Source organism: Pristiophorus japonicus, unplaced genomic scaffold, assembly GCF_044704955.1.
Source record: "Pristiophorus japonicus isolate sPriJap1 unplaced genomic scaffold, sPriJap1.hap1 HAP1_SCAFFOLD_1139, whole genome shotgun sequence".
Lineage (NCBI taxonomy): Eukaryota > Metazoa > Chordata > Chondrichthyes > Pristiophoridae > Pristiophorus > Pristiophorus japonicus.
This window is the reverse complement of record NW_027250798.1, coordinates 35,196-55,598: the sequence shown is the minus strand read 5'-3', so window position 1 is coordinate 55,598 and position 20,403 is coordinate 35,196. Positions and strand designations below refer to the sequence as shown.

Sequence of the window (20,403 nt, the reverse complement as noted above, 5' to 3'; positions counted from 1 at the left end):
TAATTTACCCGCACTATTGACATGTTGTAAAACGCACCCGACCCCGTACGCTGACGCATCACATGTAAGAGCTAGCTTTTTACCTGGATCAAAGAAAGCCAAAACACTGTTGGAACACAGAAGGTTGCGTGCCTTATTGAAGGCGCGTTCCTGGGCGTCCCCCCAAAACCAATCGCACCCCTTTCTGAGTAGCACGTGGAGAGGCTCCAGCAGCGTGCTTAAGTTCTGCATAAAGTTCCCAAAGTAATTGAGTAGCCCGAGAAAGGCGCGCAGTTCTGATACATTCCGGGGCCTGGGTGCCAGGCGAATTACTTCGGTTTTGGACTCTGTTGGGCGGATTCCATCAGCGGCAATCCTTCTGTCCAAAAATTCAACCTCGGGCGCGAGAAACAGACACTTGGATTGCTTAACTCTTAGGCCTACCCGATCCAACCGCTTTAGTACTTCCTCCAAATTGTGGAGATGGGAGTCGGTGTCCCTGCCCGTGATAAGTATGTCGTCTTGAAATACAACCGTCCGCAGGATGGACTTGAGCAGACTCTCCATGTTGCGCTGGAATATAGCAGCTGCCAACCTGATGCCGAATGGGCATCGATTGTACATGAAAAGGCCTCGATATGTGTTGATGGTGGTGAGTAGCTTGGACTCATCAGTCAATTCTTGCATCATATATGCAGATGTGAGGTCTAGTTTTGAGAAAAGTTTACCTCCAGCCAACGTGGCAAATAAGTCCTCTGCTCTGGGCAGCGGGTATTGGTCCTGTAGGGAGACTCTGTTTATGGTAGATTTGTAGTCCCCACAGATTCGTACGGATCCATCGGGCTTCATGACTGGGACGATGGGACTTGCCCAGTCGCTAAATTCCACGGGTGAGATAATGCCTTCCCGCAGAAGCCTGTCCAGTTCGTGTTCAATCTTTTCCTTCATCACATAGGGCACAGCTCTGGCCTTGTGATGGACCGGTCTGGCATCCTGTGTGATGTAGATTTTGACTTTGGCCCCTTTGAAAGTGCCCACACCTGCTGAAAGAGATGTTCAAATCGACTTAGAACTATTGAGCAGGAGGTCCGTTCCTCTGACGACATGGCGTGAACATCATCCCATTTCCAGTTTAGTTTTGCCAGCCAGCTTCTCCCCAGCAGCACTGGGAGATCTCCGGGGACAATCCACAGGGGAAGTCGGTTCATTGTCCCTTTGTGTGTGACTGAGAGCATGGCGCTGCCGAGAACTGGGACGATTTCTTTGGTGTAGGACCTTAGTTTGGTGTCGACCCTTGAGTTTTGGTCTGTCTCTTTTGTGCGGCCATAGCTGTTGAAATTGTTGAGCGCTCATGAGAGATTGACTCGCTCCCGTATCCAGTTCCATGTTGACGGGTATCCCGTTGAGTAGAACCCTCATCATTATTGGAGGCGTCTTGTTGTAGGAGCAGTGGCCATTGATCGTGTTGACCCGCTGTACATCAGTGTCCCAGGTACTGTCCCCACCGTCTTCTGGTCCGCTTTCCGATCCTTTCGATTCGTATACCAGCCGAGCTGCTGTTTTTCTGCACATGCGGGCCAGATGCCCTGTATAGTCGCAGTTTCTGCAAACAGCATGTTGAAATCAACACCCCTTGATGAGTGCCTTCCCCACATCTCCAACACAGACCACTTCCATTGTTTCCAAAGAATGAGCTGCGTCTGGCTGATCTCTCTTGGGCTTCGCTCAGTTTGTAGTTGATTGCTCGCATTGTGGGTTGATGAGGTGTGAACGGCCGTTCATGTAGCCCTTGATGGCTTCTGGCGCCACTGCCTGCTGTTGAAGGCCTGCTCTCCTGCCTTTGTCTGTGTGTGGGGGTAGCGGCTTGTTTCACGCTGTGAACCCCTTGTTCTGATGTTTCGTTAGTTGTCGTACCCGCAGTATAGATCAGCCTCGTTTCTTCTTCTCCTGCCAAGAATGTCTGTGCAACCAGTGCTGCTGCCTCTCGGGTCAAGTTCTTGGTTTCTATGAGCTTTCGGAATATGCCTGCGTGGCCTATTCCTTCAATAAAAAAGTCTCTCAGTACTTCTCTCCTTAGTTCATCGGAGAACTCACATAAGCTAGCCAACCTCCGAAGTTCCGCCACGAAGTCGGGTATGCGCGCAGCGGGCTCCCACGGACGGCAGTGTGATAGTGACCAGATGATTTGTTTTTAGTGATGTTGATTGAATGATAAATATCGGTCCAGTGCACTGGGGAGACCTCCGTTGCTCTTTTTTGAAATAGGGGATCTCATAGAAACGTTTAAAATTCTGATGGGTTTAGACAGGTTAGATGCAGGAAGAATGTTCCCGATGTTGGGGAAGTCCAGAACCAGGGGTCACAGTCTAAGGATAACGGGTAAGCCATTTAGGACTGAGATGAGGAGAAACTTCTTCACCCAGAGAGTGGTGGAATTCTCTACCACAGAAAGTTGTTGAGGCCAATTCACTAAATATATTCAAAAAGGAGTTAGATGTAGTCCTTACTAGGGGGATCAAGGAGTATGGCGGCAAAGCAGGAGTGGGGTACTGAAGTTGCATGTTCAGCCATGAACTCATTGAATGGTGGTGCAGGCTCGAAGGGCCGAATGGCCTACTCCTGCACCTATTTTCTATGTTAGTACCACGGGATCTTTTACGTTCACTTGAGGGGGCAGACTGGGCCTCGGTTTAATGTCTCAGCCAAAAGATGGCACCTCCGACAGTGCAGCACTGGGAGAGTCCGTCTAGATTTTTGTGCTCCATTCTCTGGAGTGGGACTTGAACCCACAACCTTCGGACTCTGGTGAGAGTGCTACCCACTGAGCCACACATGACAGTGGTTTAGTAAGGACATGGGTCGCATATTGGGGCACTTGTGGAAGAATTTGCAGTAAATGAGATGTATCTGCATCATTCTTTATTAAAGCCCCGCATGTCATTTCCATACTAGAGTGTTCCCGAAGGCAATGAGTTTATTTTTGAGGAAAAGCAGGGGTATTCACTCATGTGCCGGGCAACATCCCTCAACCAATGTTGCTGGAACAATGGTCTGGTCAGTTGGCCCGTTGCTGTTTGTGGGAGCTTGCTGTGTGGGGGTTGGCTGCTGCGTTTTCTGCATTGCAACAGTGACTACACTTCAAATGTACTTCATTGGCTGTAAAGTGCTTTGAGATGACCTAAGGTCATGAAAGGTGCTATAAAATGCAAATCTATCTCTCTCGACTTTTAGAGAGCGTGTTGTTTGGTTCAGTGTCCAATCACCGTCAATTCTTTTTAAATTGCTATATTGAACCAGGGGTTGATCAATTTAAAAACGATGCCTTTATAGTGTTAAGGTGCCAAAGAACATCCGTCGTTTAGGTACAGTGAACTGTCAGTCGAAAAGCTGATCTAGGCTGACGTCTGTCTGTTGCTTTAACATGTTAGCAGACCTCCCATAGTTTTGCTCATGGTGAGTTGGAGGATACCTAGTTCAATAACAATAGTCACAGGACAGAGAGTGGAGAGCACCAGTTCAAACTGTTACAGGCGAGGAAAGTGGAGAGCACCAGTTCAAACTGTCACAGGAGCATCCAGTTGTGCCCAGATAACAGCCCCCAAAGGAAATAGAGTGTGGGAAATTGCACTCCGCTTCCATTGAGGAGTGGTAAGGCCAATTCTGTGGCGGGAGCAGGACTTCCACGCTGGGGGCTAAAATTCCCGGTGCCAGAAGGCTACCGCCCCCAAGATGGGAGCCTGTGCAGGAGGCAGAGGTAAGACGGAGGCGGGGGATGGAGGGGAGAGTGGTGGAGGTGGGGAGCGGAGAAACCCAGGACGGGGGACGGGAGGGGCCACATTGCAGCGGAGGTCTGGGGGGGGGGGGGGGGCGAAGTGTGTTGGAGGGGCGGGCCTGGGGGCCCTGTGCCTCGGTGCGGGGAGTGTTCGGAGTGGGGTGGATGGGTTGACTGCGCAGATGGCGGTTGGTGGATGTGGTGTGGTTGGCGTCGCGGGGGCATGGCTCCGGGGTGGTCGGGGCTGGGGGCTCGACATCCAGGGGTGTTCGGCATTTGGGAAGGATTCTGACGGGGCGGGTTGGGTGCGGGGGGAGTGCTCCCAGTGTTGGGTGGGTCCGGAGCCGGTGGGTGGGCACAGTCTTGGGATGGGGGGTGGCCTCTTTGGGGCTAGGATGGGGAGAGACTTCTTCACTCGGGGAGTTGTTGGCCTGTGGGGTTCCCTGCCGCGGAGAGTTGTTGATGCCAGTTCATTGGATGTGTTCGGGAGGGAGTTGGATGTGGCTGGTGGTGGGGGGGGAGTCGGGGGGGTGTGGAGGGGGCGTGATGGGGGGGTGGCGGGGCTGCTGGGGTGGGTGATCAGCCATGATTTTGTTGGATGGCGGTGCAGGCATCGAGGGGCCGAATGGCCTACTCCTGCACCTATTTTCTATGTTTCTATGCTCTGTAGTTGTAGAACCTGTGTCTGGCCATGTGTCGGCTGCTCGCTGGCTTCAGGTGGTCTCTTACCATTGTGCTCAACACTTCGAACGACTTGCTTGCTGGTTTCTCAGGTGCCAGCAGGTCCTTCATTAAAGCGTCTGTTTTCGAGCCACAGCTGGTCAAGAGATGGGCTTTTCTCTTGTCTGCCTTGTCGTCGCCTAACCAGTCTTTGGTTACAAAGCTTTGCTGGAGCTTTTCTATAAAGTCATCCCAATTATCTCCAGCATTGTATTTTTCATCTGAGCCGTTGTTTGCCATTCTGTGGATTCTGTAATCCCGTAACTTGTCGCCACTGTAAAGTCCTGTCCCTGCAGTACAGATTCACACGAGGCACATACTGAAGTCAAGGTCACTCAGGACCTGCACCTTTATTACACAGCTCTCGAATGCCACACTTGCCTGAGACCTGTCCTTATGTACCTGTCTGGGACAGGTATCCAGTGTCTCCTGCAAGTGCACCTCTGGTGGCAAGGTCAGCTTGTGGTTACAGGTCATCTCTGGTTACATTCATGTATAGCATGGTAAGATACAGTTATGTACAGTAGTGTGAGATACATGACACATTGGACAAGAGTATTTACTGATATTGGAGGGGGAAATACATGCATTAGAGAGAGATAAATATACTCATTGTGGAGAGAGAAAAGAAAGACCTTCTAGTTGGTCATCTGTAAGCACAAAGCAAAAGATGTGTGGTTAGCAGCAGGTGACAAGAGGAAGGTGGCATTGGATGTGTAGATGTAAAGGGGCTAGGCTACAAACAACTTGAAGAAGACGCCACCAACTTTGACCCTCCAACACACACACAAGTGGCAACTGACATCATCGTTGACCACAAAGCCGAACTCACCATCCCCAGTAGCCCGGCAAGGCCGGCTGCTCAGCAACCCAGTGAAGAACTGACCAACTCACCCACACCCGCATTTGTACCGAGACGATCGACAAAGGAGTGAAAAGCTCCAGATCGTCTCACCTTGTAAGTAAGTGTACTATTGACTTTACGGGGGAGTGATGTTATGGATTTAACCCCTTGCAATTTGTATTACACTACCACCAGAGGGCCTACCTGTTGGAGTTCCAAGGGATCCCAGCATCCCTTGGGAGCACGGTATATAAGCAGGCCACCCACAAGGTACCTGCACTCTGGAGTCTCATTAAAGGAGCTAAGGTCACACTTGCTCATTGTTCACAGTCCTCAGTTTCATCCTTTATTATGAACGCATCAGTAGTTACTGTTGTATTGTTAGGCAAAAACAGCAGTTAATTTGCACAGCACAAGGTGCCACAAACAGCAATGAGATAAATGACCAGTTGAGTTGTTTTCTCGTGGTGTTTATTGAGGGGCGAGTGTTGGTCTGGACATCGGGGAGAACTCCTCTTCTGTTCTTCGACTAGTACCAGCTGAGAGAGCAGATGGGTCCTCGGTTTAACGCCTCATCAGAAATACGGCACCTCTGACAGTTCAGCACTCCCTCAGTACTGCACTGGAGTGTCAGCCCAGATTATGTGCTTGCGGCTGGAGTTGGGCTTGAACCCACAAATAGGTAAAAATTGTGTTCTTCCTGTTTCAGCTTATATTCTGCAGAAACCATCTTCCTCATCCATCTTCCAAGACTGGCTCCCTAGCCTCCAAAAATATTGAAATTAATTTGATCCCATACAATGGCCCCAAGTTTCCACACGCTACAAAACGGGTGCCCCTCCGAGCTGGGCGCCCGTTTTTCGCGCCAAAAACGGCGCCGGAAAAAAAACGCGCGATTCTGGAGCGCCCTGCAGCTCCATGTCTGCTTGGCGCGGCGCCCAGGGGGGCGGAGCCTACCACTCGCGCCGATTTTGTAAGTGGGAGGGGGCGGGTACCATTTAAATTAGTTTTTTTCGTGCCGGCAACGCTGCGCGTGCGCGTTGGAGCATTCGCGCACGCGCAGTGTGAAGGAAACATTGGCACTCGGCCATTTTTGTAGTTCTTTGTAGCTGTTTAATTTTTGAACATTTTTTAATAAAAGCACATTGCCCTTCTATGATCAGCACTGAGGCTTCCTGTAGCAGTGAGAAGGCTGCAGGAAGCCTCAGAAGTTGAGGCAGCCGTTTCCCGACGGCCTCTTCCCCCCCCCCCCCCTCTGCCGTCGGGAATGGCTGCTCAACTTCTGAGGCTTCCTGCAGCCTTCTCACTGCCTCCTTCCCCCCCGCCCGCCGTCGGGAACGGCTGCCTCCTCCCTCCATCCCGTTCGCGGGAACGACGCCACACCGCTGAGCTGACTGAAGCACTTTCACACAGGTAGGAAGATGGTTTATTTAATCTTTTCTTTGCTTATAAATATTTATTCAGGTTGGATTTATTTGTATAATATTTGTATAAGTATAAATAAGGATTTATTGTAGAATTTAATGACTTCCCTTCCCCCCCCTCCCCCCCCCACCTCGCTCTGGACGCCTAATTTGTAATCTGCGCCTGATTTTTTAATGTGTAGACAAGGTTTTTTCAGTTCTACAAAAATCTTCACTTGCTCCATTCTAACTTAGTTTGGAGTACATTTTCACTGTGGAAACTTTGAAATCAGGCGTCAGTGGCCGGACACGCCCCCTTTTGAAGAAAAAATTCTGTTCCAAAGTGGAACTGTTCTACCTGACTAGAACTGCAGAAATAAAAATGTGGAGAATTGCGATTTCTAAGATAGTCCGTTCTCCACCAGTTGCTCCTAAAAATCAGGCGCAAATCATGTGGAAACTTGGGCCCAATATATCCCAAGGATCTAACAATAGAAGCTCCTGAGCTGAACTGAAAGATAGAAAGACTTGCATTTATATAGCGCCTTTCACACATCTGGACGTCCCAAAGTGCTTTCCAGCCAATGAAGTACTTTTGGAGTGTAGTCACTGTTGTAATGTAGGAAATGCGACAGCCAATTTGAGCACAAGCAAGCTCTCACAAACAGCAATGTGATAATGACCAGATAATCTGTTTTTTTGTTATGTTGATTGAGGGATAAATGTTGGCCAGGACACCGGGGTAACTCCCCTGCTCTTCTTCGAAATAGTGCCATGGCATCTTTCAACATCTCATCCAAAAGATGGCACCTCCAACAGTGCAGCGTTCCCTCAACACTGCACTGGAATGTCAGCCCAGATATATGTGCTCAAGTCCCTGGAACGGGACTTGAACTCACAACCTTCTGACTCAGAGGCAAGAGAGAGGAATACATTAATTGGAAGGTAAAGCCACAGGTTGGAGAGGGAATAAATACACTCATCACTAATGTTATATTCTTCGTGTTTGTGAATGATACTATAGAAGAACAACTTTGCAGCAATGAGGAGGTAATTAAAGGAGGAAGGATCGAGTGGCCAGAGAATCGAGTAGAAAGAAGTGTGATGACTTACATTTGCCCAGATGGATTCCGACCCTATCCAGTCAGTTCGAGATACTGCATGGGAGACAATAATTGGAGTCAACTGAGAAATATTTATGGCGAAACAGCACTTGAGGCAACATGCAAAGGTTTGTCTTTATCGAGAATGTTAAAATCCCTTTTTCATGATCCGACTCTTCACTGTTATGGGAAGTCAATGTTCATTGAGTTAAAAGTCAGTCGACCCTGTTAGCGCCTCAGTTTGCATCCCGGAGGGTGTCTAAAAGTGTAACGGCGAGTGTCCAGCTTCTACCTCCCGGCCGGCAATTTCGGCTCAGCTATGTGCTACCTTAATGGCACATCTCCGGTTATGCACAAGATGCCAATGGCAAATGGTCAAAGTAACATTTTACTGGAAACCCCCCCAGCCCCCCCCCTCCCCCGGCTCCGGCATACAAACTACAACGTCCTGATGCAACGCACTCAACAACAATGAAGTGCAGCAGTTTACCGTAACTATTTACAGGCAGCATTAACAATTTTCAGTGCATCTCCCCAACGTGGTCCTCGTCCTCAATCCGATGTGGCCTGAGCTTTGCCCGCCCCTACCCTTTACCCCCTCCCACGCCTACTGCTCCTCCTCAATGAGGCCTCAGTGCCTACATCAAGGCTGCTTGAGAGCTGCTGTGTGAGTGGGCCAGACAGAGCAGATGGCCTGGGACCAGTTCTGGGCCTGGAAGGCCCGGCAGCAGACTGCTGCACCTCAGCATCAGCGGCAGCAGTCTGTAATGGCTCGGGTGTGGACCACATTGGGTGCAAGGTCGGAGTGGCAATGGTGGGAGCCAGACTGCTGTCAACTTGAGGAAGGGCAGCACCTTCCATTTCCTTGGGACAACTGACAGTCACTCGGGCTGAGCCTCAGCATCTGGAGCACAATGTGTGACCACAACCTGCTGGCCTGCTTCGGCACCGTCCCTTCCCCGTTGGGCAGTGGGGAACATAGAGAGGATGGCAGCAGTCAGTGATCGCATGGCATCACCTAGCTGGAGCGTGGCTTGTGCCTGCGATGCGATGGTTGCTGCCACGTCACCCATGGCACGTGCCATCCCCTCCGGGACTCCACTGTCGCTGCTGGAGCCCATCTGCCTCTGTAAGCGGCCAAGGATGGGCTCGCTGGAATCCTGAGATGCACGGGCAATGTGTAATCTGCCTCTGCCACACTCACAGCAAGTGTGTCGACGCTCTGCGGGACCCTTTCCAATGCACCCATGAGCTTGCGGTGCATTTTTGTGTTCTCCCTGGACATTGCCACCAAGTCCAGGTCCACGTCTGCCAGTCTCTCAGCGAGACTCCCGGGCCAACTCACCCTCCAGAGAGCTGGCCTCTCAGCTGCCCCTCCCGCTGGGGCCAGGAGCTGCATAGCATCAAACTCCTCGAAATCACCGTTGTCCCCCGATGTTGTATCCCCACACGGTGGGACTGATAGGGTTTCATGCCCAGGGAGCACACTGTCCTCCCCTCCCTCATCATCTCTCCCCCTGACCAGATGTCAGCGGCTCACGGGAAGGCTGCTGCCCTCCTAGCTGGTCATCTGTAAGCACAAAGCAACAGATGTGTGGTTAGCAGCAGGGGAGGGGGCAAGGTGATAAGAGGAAGGTGGTATTGGATGTGTAGATGTGAAGGGGCTAGGCCACTTCATTTTGTGGGTGTACAGAGCCTTTTAATCTAGCTCCTAACTCATTAACCTCACCCTGCAAAACCTCCACCCTACTCTTCCTATGTTAGTTCCTATTGTGAACCATGACTCTTGACTGGCCTACACTAGGGGTGTTTCCCTCTGCTCCATTACATCTTTTACCTGGCACCCGGGAGTATCATTTGATACTTGGATTAAATCAGCAAATCGGGGAATGGTATGGGTTCCGGTGTCATCAGTTTCATTTTCTCCTGTATTGTAATTGCAGAAATAACTTGCCTCGCGCCAAAATATTTTGATTTTGGAACATTTGACCCTCCTATGAACACCTACAAAGTCAATGCTTCAGTCACATTTGAGTGCTTTAATGGATACCAGCTGATCGGTTCGGTTACCAGGACCTGTTTGGCGAATGGCCAATGGAGTGGGAATTTGCCAAGATGTTACACTGAAGGTATTTATTTGGTTTTTACTTCTTTTACACTGTTCACGATAACAACAACCTTATTAAGTGTCGGCAGGATGGGCAAGTAAGAAGAAAAATGGATGATAATTTAGGTTTGTTTCTAGAAATCTTGCACACTATCTCCTACATAATCTGACTCAATTACTTTGCCGAGTCAATTATAGGACGACCTTAGTCAGCACAAACAGAACTTGGTTTGAGAATGAGTGCATAGCAGGAACTCTTCAGTGTAACACAGTTGATAGAAACATAGAAAATAAGTGCAGGAGTAGGCTATTCGGCCCTTCGAGCCTGCACCACCATTCAAGAAGATCATGGCTGATCAGATTGCAGTATCATCCCCGTAGTTGGGTTTAACTTATAGCACATTGACCCCATTCAGTTCTAAAGAGTACAATATCTGCTTGGAAAATTTAACCCTTTCAGTTTATGCAACAAAAGAAATACTTGCATTTATATGACGTCTTATCACATCTCTCAGAAACCCAAAGTGATTCACATAGAATGAAATACATTATGCAGCTACTGGTGTTATGTAAACAAATAAGAAAGAAAAAAAACTTTTATTTATAAAATGCCTTTCGCTTGCTCAGCACATCCCAAAGAGCTGCACAGACAATGAAGAACCTTTGGAAGTGTAGTCACTGCTGTAACGTTACACAAAAACAGCAGCTAATTTGCACATCACAAGGTGCCACAAACAGCAGAGATAAATGTCCAGTTGAGTTGTTTCCTCATGGTATTTATTGAGGGGCAAGTGTTGGTCTGGACATCGGGGAGAATTCCCCTTCTGTACTTCGACTAGTACCAGGGAATCTTTTATGGCCACCTGAGAGAGCAGGCAGGTCCTCGGTTTAATGCCTCATCAGAAATACAGCACCTCCGACAGTTCAGCACTCCCTCAGTACTACACTGGAGTGTCAGCCCAGATGATATGCTTGCGTCTGGAGTTGGGCTTGAACCCACAAATAGGTAAAAATTGTGTTCTTCCTGTTTAAGCTTATATTCTGCAGAAACCACTTTCCTCATCCATCTTCCGAGACTGGCTCCCGAGCCTCCAAAAATATTGAAATTAATTTGACCCCAGATAATATATCCCAAGGATCTAATAATAGGAGCTCGTGATTTGAACTGAAAGATAGAAAGGCTTGCATTTATATAGTGCCTTTCACACATCAGGACGTCCCAAAGTGCTTTACAGCCAATGAATTACTTCTGAAGTGTATTCAATGTTGTAATGCACGAAATGCGGAAGCTAAGTTGTGCACAACTAGGACACACAAACAACAACGAGTTAATAACCAGATAATCTGTTTTAGGTGTTTGTTGAGGGATAAATAGATATATGTACCTTTCTTATGTGTCCCCATGTGGCTATCCGATCTTCAGATCTTCGAAGGCGGACAGAGTAGGCATTTAGCAAGTTAAGGTCTGATACAAATTGCTACCCTGATTTATTTCACAGCAACTGAACATACAGAGCAGTAGTTATGATTGGACTCATATATACAACTTATCTTTCATGTAATATGAATTCTGTGAGCAGTGTGTTGGATTATGTTTGAGCTCTGATCAGAGAATAGTCTAATTGCGTGACAATCTATTGTGTAACAGTATAAGTAAGTGTGTATTAGCGTAAGTTGGAAGACAAACCAGGAAAGAAAGCAACTTTAAGAAGACATACCCGAAGGCCCAAACCATCGAACTGCAGAGAAAGAAGAAATGACTTCAACGTAGCAGTTAATTCATCTTCTGGTTAAGTTTAGCAGTCTTTCTTCTTCAAACTTCTCCCTCTGTTGGTTGATGTGAACAATTCCTAGAGTGGGGAATGAGAATAAGCAATAGGAATGTAAGGTGACTGGAAGGAGACTACATGATACAACAAAGTTGGGGGAAGCTGGTACTGTGGATAGCACAGTGAAATTAGCAGTGCAATTGACAACAGCAGTAAATAGGGCCATCAGAATCTTGGGCTACACAGCCAGTCTGTACCAGGGGCTTTAGTGAGCTTGCACAGCACAGGTTAAATCTGAATTCTCGTTACTATACTATAGTAGGATCTTCCTGACATTGGAAGGGATATGCCTGAATTAGACACCTGAGGTATGGGGAGAGGTTACAGACACTGTGAACATTTACATCATGGAACAGGAGGCTGAGGAGAGACATTGTGGAAGTTTTCAAGACTCTAAGGGGTGTAAAAAGGAAAGAAAGACTTAAATTTACATAGTGCCTTATAAATATTGGTCAGGTCAATGGGGATAACTCCCCTGCTCTTCTTCAAAATGGGATATTTTACATCCACCTCAGAGATATCAATTGTTTGATGTAAACTTGGGGCATGGAGTAACTGCAGAAGAGGGAAGGTGAACAGACAGTTTAGACATTTTCCTCACACAGCGGTTGGTGACTATGTGGAACATCTGTCCAGGTGGATAGTAAAGGCAGATCATGTTAGCAGATTGAAGGTGGAACTTTAGATAGGTTTTTGGTGGAAAAGAGTGAATGAGGGGCCTTGGGAATAGTGGATGGGATCTTTTTAACTTCGGGACTAAGGTTTGCAACGTCCTAATCCCAAATAACTGTGGCAACAGGATATGCTCCAATCCTACACTCTGGGACCCGGAATCAAGCTCATCCAGGCTGGCTGTAAAGATCCCATGTGAATTTAAATTGTGAAGCCTACACCCAGTTCGTAATGGGCATCGATCCATAATAGAAAATGCATTGTCCATAATTTGACACAAATTGATACCAAATTTACCGTTGCACTGAGGGTACACTTAAAACGGAAATTAGGAGGAATTTTTTCTCTTTGGAATTCTCTACCCCAGAGAGCTGTGGAGGCTGGGTCATTGAATATATTTAAGGTGGGGAAGTGGAGTTGAGGCCAAGATCAGATCAGCCATGATCTTATTGAATGGCGGAGCAGGCTCGAGGGGCCAAATGGCCTATTCCTGCTCCTATTTCTTATGTTTTTATGTACACCAAGGAAAGCTGCATTTAGAATGGAATGTCAGGGGGGATGGTGCTCTTTTGATACTGAGCTATGGTACATGGCTGGAAAGGTGCAGAGGGGCCTTTACTCTGTATTGCGTGTGACTTGACCTGACCCAGCCGTCCAGGGTGCGGATAGTGAAAATCAAAGATGTGAAAGTACTCTAGTTCTCATGTGGGCTCTCTCAATATCATACTCATGCTGTGTCTTAACTGCGATGCTTTAAAGTGGGGGTATGACCGGATGATGTAGAACTCGTTCAAGATTAAAATCAGAATCTGGGCCCATGCCCTATTTTCATGTTCAATGTGATTTTATTTTCTCCATTTAGACACGTTCTGCCCCAATCCTGGAATCCCCTTTGGTGCGAGAAAAATAGGGACGTATTATCGTCTCTTTTCAACTGTCCAATACAACTGCGGAAAACACATTTTACGGGGTTCAAAAGAACGTAGATGTTTGGAATCTGGCCGATGGTCTGGAGTGGAGTCTCGCTGTGAAAGTAAATCTCTTTATATCTCGCCATTGCTTCTAAATCTTTTATCATAACTAGCAGACCTCCCATGGCATTGTTTGCAATAAGGAATTCAGGAGAAACGTCTTTAATGAAAGAAAGATTTGCATTTCTATAGCGCCTTTCACGATCTCAGGACATCCTAAAGCGCTTTACAGCCCATGAAGTAGTTTTGAAGTGTAGTCTCTATTGCAATGTAGGATTCCAGAGTCTTGACCATTTAAGAAAGGCTGACACTCCAGTGCAGTATTGAGTGAGAGCTGCACTGCCATAGGCGCCATCTTTTGCCTGAGATATTAAATGAATGTCCCGTCTGTGCTCTCAGGTGGATGTAAAAGATCCCATGACTCTAGTCAATATTTTATTCATCACGAACACAGAATCTGGTCATTATCACACTGGACCAAGACCTAGCTCTGCCAAGTCTGTGTGGTAGCTGGTGTGCAATGGCCACCCCACGCACAGGCATCTTCCACCCTTTAAAATGAAGTTCTGGACCTGGAACATCAGGACCCTCATGGACAACTACGACAGACCGGAACGTCGCACTGCTATTGTTGCCCGAGAACTCAGACGTTTCGACATAGACATCGCCGCCCTAAGCGAGACCCGGCGGTCAGGGGAAGGCCAGCTCAAGGAACAAGGTGGTGGTTACATCTTCTTCTGGAAAGGTAAACCAGAAGAAGAACAATGCCTCCATGGGGTAGGCATCGCTAGTTGGCTGTCTCAGAGACTCCCCCTGCAGGATAAATGAATGCCTTATGACCCTTCGGCTCACCCCAGCCCAGAACTAGTGCGCTATGGTCAGCAGTGTGTACGTCCCAACAATGAAGTTACAAGCTAGACCAAAGTCCCAATGAGTTACAAGCTGATCCTCTTGGCGACTTTAATGCCAGAGTTGGAAAAGACACTGACCTCTGGGGAGGTGTGATCGGCAGAGGGTGTGTAGGGAAAACCAACTCCAGTGATACCCTCCTCCTGACGAAATGCGTAGAACACAGCCTTGTCATATCCAACACCTTGTTTCATCAGAGAGACAAGTACAAGGCTTCATGGCAACACCCTTGCTCCAAGCACTGGCATCTGCTCGACTAGGTCATCCTCCGAGCGAGGAACCGCAAGGACGTGCACATCACCCGCGCCATGACAGGAGCCGACAACTGCTGGACGGACCATCGCCTAATCCGCTCCATCACCTCCATCAATATAGTCCCAAAACAGCGACGGCAACAGAAACAATGCCACAGGAAAATCAACGCTGGGGCACTCAAAGACCCTGCTAAGAAAGCCCTATTCAGCCAGCGCCTCACTGCCAACCTGACGACTCCCAGTGATTCAGAGCCGCAGAGTGACCACAGCAGCTGGTCTTCCCTCAAGGTGAACAGACGCTCGGTCACTTGATCAGGAAACACCAAGACTGGTTCGATGAGAATGACCAGGAGATCCAGGAGCTAATAAGCCGCTAGCGCAAGGCATTCTTGAACTGGAAACAGCAACACAACTCGAGAGCAGCAAAGCAGCTCTGCAGACGTCTGAAGGCCGAGGTCCAACAAAAAATTCGCAACCTAAAGAACAGATGATGGGTGGAGAAAGCGCAAGAGATCCAGCAACTAGCCGACAACCACAATGTGCGTGGATTCTTTAGCGCAGTTAAGACCATCTACGGCCCAAGCTCCCAAGGTCCAACCCACTGCTGTCCAAGAACGGTGAGGTACTCATCAAGGTCAGAGAGGCAGTCAGTGCCCGCTGGAAGGAGCATTTCGAAGATCTCCTTAATCGACACTCTGTCTTCGACGTGAGTGTCCTCGACTCCATCCCGCAGCATGCTACCCGTCACCACCTCAGCACAACCCCAGCTCAGCATGAGGTTGAAAAGGCCATCCGACAACTGAAGAACAACAAGGCATCAGGAGCAGACGGAATCCCCGCCGAAGCACTAAAACATGGCAGAGAAGCACTATTGGCGCAAATACATGAACTCATTTCTCTTATTTGGAAGGAAGAGAGCATGCTAGGGGATCTCGGAGATGCCGTAATCGTGACAATCTTCAAGAAAGGGGACAACTCCGATTGCGGTAATTACAGAGGAGCTTCCCTGCTGTCTGCCATAGGGAAAGTCATTGCAAGAATCCTCTTCAACCACCTTCTCCCTGTAGCTGAAGAGCTCCTCCCAGAGTCGCAATGCGGATTCCACCCACTAAGGGACACAATGGACATGATCTTCACGGCGCGTCAAATTCAAGAGAAATGCAGGGAACAGCACCAACCCCTGTACATAGCCTTCTTTGACCTCACAAAGGTCTTCAACACTGTCAATCGTGAGGGATTATGGTGTGTTCTCTTCAAGTTCGGCTGCCCTTAAAAGTTTTTCAGCATCCTCCGCCTACTTCATGATGACATGCAAGCCATGATCCTGACCAATGGATCCACCACAGACCCAATTCACATATGGACTGGGGTCTAGCAAGGCTGTGTCATCGCACCAACGCTCTTCTCAATCTTCCTTGCTGCAATGCTCCATCTCACCCTCAATAAGCTCCACGCTGGAGTGGAGCTAATCTACAGAACAAACGGGAAACTGTTCAACCTCCATCGCCTCCAGCCCAGATCCAAGGTCGTCCCTTCCTCTGTCATTGAATTACAGTTCGCATGCTTCGCGCACACTCAGAGGCCGAACTCCAAACCATCGTCAACACCTCTACTGAAGCTTACTAGAGCATGGGCCTTACGCTAAACATCCGTAAGACCAAAGTCCTCTACCAACCTGCCCCCGCCACACAGTACTACTCCCCAATTATCAAAATCCACGACGAGGCCTTGGACAACGTGGACCATTTTCCATACCTCGGGAGCCTACTGTCAACAAGGGCTGATGTCAATGACTAAGTCCAACAGCACCTTCAGTGTATCAGTGCAGCCTTCGGTCGCCTGAGGAAGAGAGTATTTAAAGACCAGGACCTCAAACCCAGTACCAAGCTCATGGTCTACAGAGCAGTAGTGATACCCACGCTCCTATATGCTTCAGAGACATGGACTATGTACAGCAGGAACCTCAAAACTCTGGAGAAGTACCACCAACGCTGCCTCCGCAAGATCCTGCAAATCTATTGGCAGGACAGGCGCACCAACGTCAGTGTTCTCGCTCAGGCCAATATCCCCAGCATTGAAGCATTGACCACACTTGATCAGCTCCGATGGACAGGCCACATCGTCCGCATGCCCGATACGAGACTCCCAAAACAAGCGCTCTACTCGGAGCTCTGACACGGCAAGCGAGCCCCAGGTAGGCCGAGGAAATGCTTCAAGGACACCCTCAAAGCCTCCTTGAAAAAATGTAACATCTCCACCGACACCTGGAAATCCCTGGCCCAAGACCGCCCAAAGTGGAGGAGAAGCATCCGGGAAGGCGCCAAACACCTCGAGTTTCTTTGCTGGGAGCAAGCGGAGGCCAAGCGCAAACAGCGGAAGGAGCGCACGACAACCCAAGCCCCCCACCCACCGTCCCTTCAACCACCGTCTGCCCCACCTGTGACAAAGACTGTAGGGCCCGCATCGGACTCATCAATCACATGAGAACTCATTTTTAGTGTGGAGGCAAGTCACCATCCATTCCGAGGGACTGCCTAAGAAGAGAAGTAGGAAACACAGCAGCCAATTTGTGCACAGCAAGGTCCCACAAATAGCAATGTGATAATGCCCAGATTCTGTTTCAGTGATGGATAAAATAATGGCGAATGTCGTGGGATCTTTTACATCCACCTGAGAGAGCAGATGGGACACTAATTAATATCTCAGGTGAAAGATGACACCTGTGACAGTGCAGCTCTCACTCAGTACTGCACTGGAGTGTCAGCCTTAAGTGTTCAAGACTCTGGAGTGGGAGTTGAACCCAAAACCTTCAGAGGTGAGAGTGATACCACTGAGCCATAGCTGACACCAACCCAGAGAGTGGTGAGAATGTGGAACTTGCTACCACATGGAGTAGTTGAGGCGAATATCAGAGATACATTTAAAGGGAAGCTGAATGTAGTATGGGTGCTGTGCAGAATGGGTTTGGGGATTCTCAGTCCAGTTCCCAGTATGAATGGGCTTACAACACAAAATGTGATTTTGTTAGGTAAGGCAAAGGCAGCAAAATGGAGATGAGGTTCAGATCAGCCATGATCTAATTGTGTGGTGGAGCAGGACCGAGGGGATGAATGGCTTACTCCTGTTCCTCATGTTTCTAGCTCACAGGGTCTTATTTCTGTAAACATCATGGGGCCGAAATTGCCCCTTTTTTTAAGCCGGTAATGGGGCAGTAATTCCTTTCCTACCGGGGGCAGGCGGATGTTGTGACCCATTCGGAATTGGCCCCTGACCAGGGACGATGCAAACCGGTTTCTACCGCGCCCCTTGTTTCTGCCCCGCTGATGACACCGCCCGCCTTCCGCCCCGCTCCCGACTCTCTTCCGCCCCTCTGCCGCCCCTTTCATTTTTGCAATCAAAGGTGCCCAATTTCCCTCTATTCCCTGCCCCATCTGTACTGGCGGTAATTCGCCATTTTATTCGAATTATCTGCCCCAAGGGGGGACAATTTCAGCCCTCATATCTTGAGGTCAATTGGAAGTTAATTGCGATTAGCTACATCTTAAGGTCAATAAGAAGGTATTTTCTAGCAATAAATGACTGGTTTTCTTGGTCCTTTTCATATATTTTTCCACTGACAGAGATGTGCACGTGACACCTGACAAGTGATAGCACAGCTCAAAACCTACACGTTTACTAGTTGATGTCCCATGGAGTTTGATACGTCCTTACTACACAGTATAAATGCACACGAGGCCCATGCTTGAGAGAAGGTCAGTCTGTGACCTGTCCTTTATTCCTTAGCACTCAAGTGATGAAGGTGGGTGGAGCTTCCCCTTTTATACCTGAAGGTCTAGGTTAGGAGTGTCTCCCACCTAGTGGTCAGTGTTCTCACGGTGTACAACTTAGGTCAGTTTATACATGGGTTACAATGCTGGTTGAATACATGACATCACCTCCCCCCACAAAGTCTTATTGGGATCACAGGTTGAGTCTCTCTAGTGGTTTACGCTCCCTTGTAGAGCGCCTAAGTTGGGGCTCTGGTTGTTGGGCGCTGGCCTGAGTGTCTGCTGTTTGCAGTGCCTCAGGCCTGTCCGGACTGCCCACAGTGACTGGGCTCTCCTCCCTTTGGTTCCGGTGTTCGGTCACCTGTGGTGGAGTGAACTCTGTATCGTGTTCTTCCTCTGCTTCTTCTATGGGATTGCTGAACCTCCTTTTTGTTTGATCCACATGTTTGCGGCAGATTTGTCCATCGGTAAGTTTAACTACCAGAATCCTATTTCCCTCTTTGGCAACCACAGTGCCTGCGAGCCATTTGGGCCCTGCAGCGTAGTTGAGGACAAAAACAGGATCATTTACATCAATACATCACGCCCTCGCATTCCTGTCATGGTAGTGATATTGTGACTGGCGCCTGCTCTCGACAATTTCTTTCATGGTGGGGTGTATAAGGGATAATCGGGTTTTGAGCGTCCTTTTCATTAGTAGCTCTGCGGGTGGAACCCCTGTGAGTGAGTGTGGTCGGGATCTATAGGCCAACAGGAGGCGTGATAAGCGGGTTTGTAGGGAACCCCCTTGGAATCTGAGCATCCCCTGTTTGATTATCCGCCCTGCTCGTTCTGCCTGGCCGTTTAATTCCATTGCCTGCCATGAAGTCCTGGAATTCAGTGCTTGTGAAGCACGGGCCGTTGTCGCTGACCAAAATGTCTGGTAGACCGTGGGCGGCGAACATTGCCCGTAGACTTTCTACCGTGGCAGAGGATGTGCTTGAATTTAAAATGTCACACTCTATCCATTTGGAGTAGGCGTCTACTACAACCAAAAACATTTTCCCCATGAATGGATGCGTGACCAAGGCTTGGCGGGTCATGGCCAGGGGCTAAGGGGGGCTTCCCTGGGCGCATGGCCCAGCTGGGCACACGTGTTGCACCTGCGAACACAAAGTTCCAGATCTGCGTCTATCCCTGGCCACCAAACGTGTGACCTGGCAATTGCCTTCATCGTGACAATGCCCGGGTGCCCATTGTGGAGTTCTCTGATGAACACCTCTCTGCCCATCTGGGGCATGACTACGTGGTTTCCCCACAGTAGGCAATCGGCCTGAATCGAGAGTTCATCCTTGCGCCTGTGAAATGGTTTAAATTTCTCAGGGCATGCCCTGTACGTGGCTGCCCAGTCCCCATTCAGGACACATTTCTTGACTAGAGACAATAGCGGGTCTCTATTTGTCCAGACTTTAATCTGACAGGCTGTCACGGGTGAGCCTTCGCTTCCGAAAGCTTCAACAGCCATGACCATCTCAGCACCATGCTCGGTAGCCCCCTCAGTGGTGGCTAGTGGGAGCCTGCTGAGTGCATCGGCGCAGTTTTCGGTGCCCAGTCTGTGCCGAATTGTATGGTCATAGGCTGCTAATGTGAGTGCCCACCTCTGTATGTGGACTGATGCATTTGCATTTATGGCCTTGTCGGCCAAAAGGGACGTTAGGGGTTTGTGATCTGTCTCCAGCTCAAATTTCCTGCCAAACAGGTACTGGTGCATTTTCTTTACCGCATATACACATGCGAGCGCCTCCTTTTCTACCATCTCGTAGCCCCTTTCTGCCTGGGACAGACTCCTGGAGGCATAAGCTACCGGCTGTAACTGACCCTTGGCATTGACATGCTGCAACACACACCCGACACCATAGGACGACGCATCGCACGTTAACACAAGTTTCTTACATGGGTCATATAGCGTTAACAGATTGTTGGAACATAACAAATTGCGTGCTCTATTAAAAGCCCTTTCCTGGCTGTCCCCCCAGACCCATTCGCGACCTTTGCGTAGGAGCACATGTAGCGGTTCTAGCAGCGTGCTCAATT

The 20,403-nt window shown here is 48.9% G+C and overlaps 1 protein-coding gene across 1 annotated transcript in view; it reads left to right on the top strand.

Annotated features, from left to right (window-relative positions):
* Nucleotides 1–20,403, top strand: part of LOC139241858 (complement factor B-like) — a gene marked incomplete at its 3' end in the record, with an annotated part of 59,596 nt that overhangs the window by 17,161 nt on the left and 22,032 nt on the right. Inside the window, exons 3-6 of the mRNA XM_070870099.1 lie at nucleotides 3,408–3,432; nucleotides 7,743–7,949; nucleotides 9,765–9,950; nucleotides 13,292–13,462. Coding sequence (XP_070726200.1) covers nucleotides 3,408–3,432; nucleotides 7,743–7,949; nucleotides 9,765–9,950; nucleotides 13,292–13,462 — 589 coding nt within the window. The remainder of the gene's footprint in view (nucleotides 1–3,407; nucleotides 3,433–7,742; nucleotides 7,950–9,764; nucleotides 9,951–13,291; nucleotides 13,463–20,403) is intronic.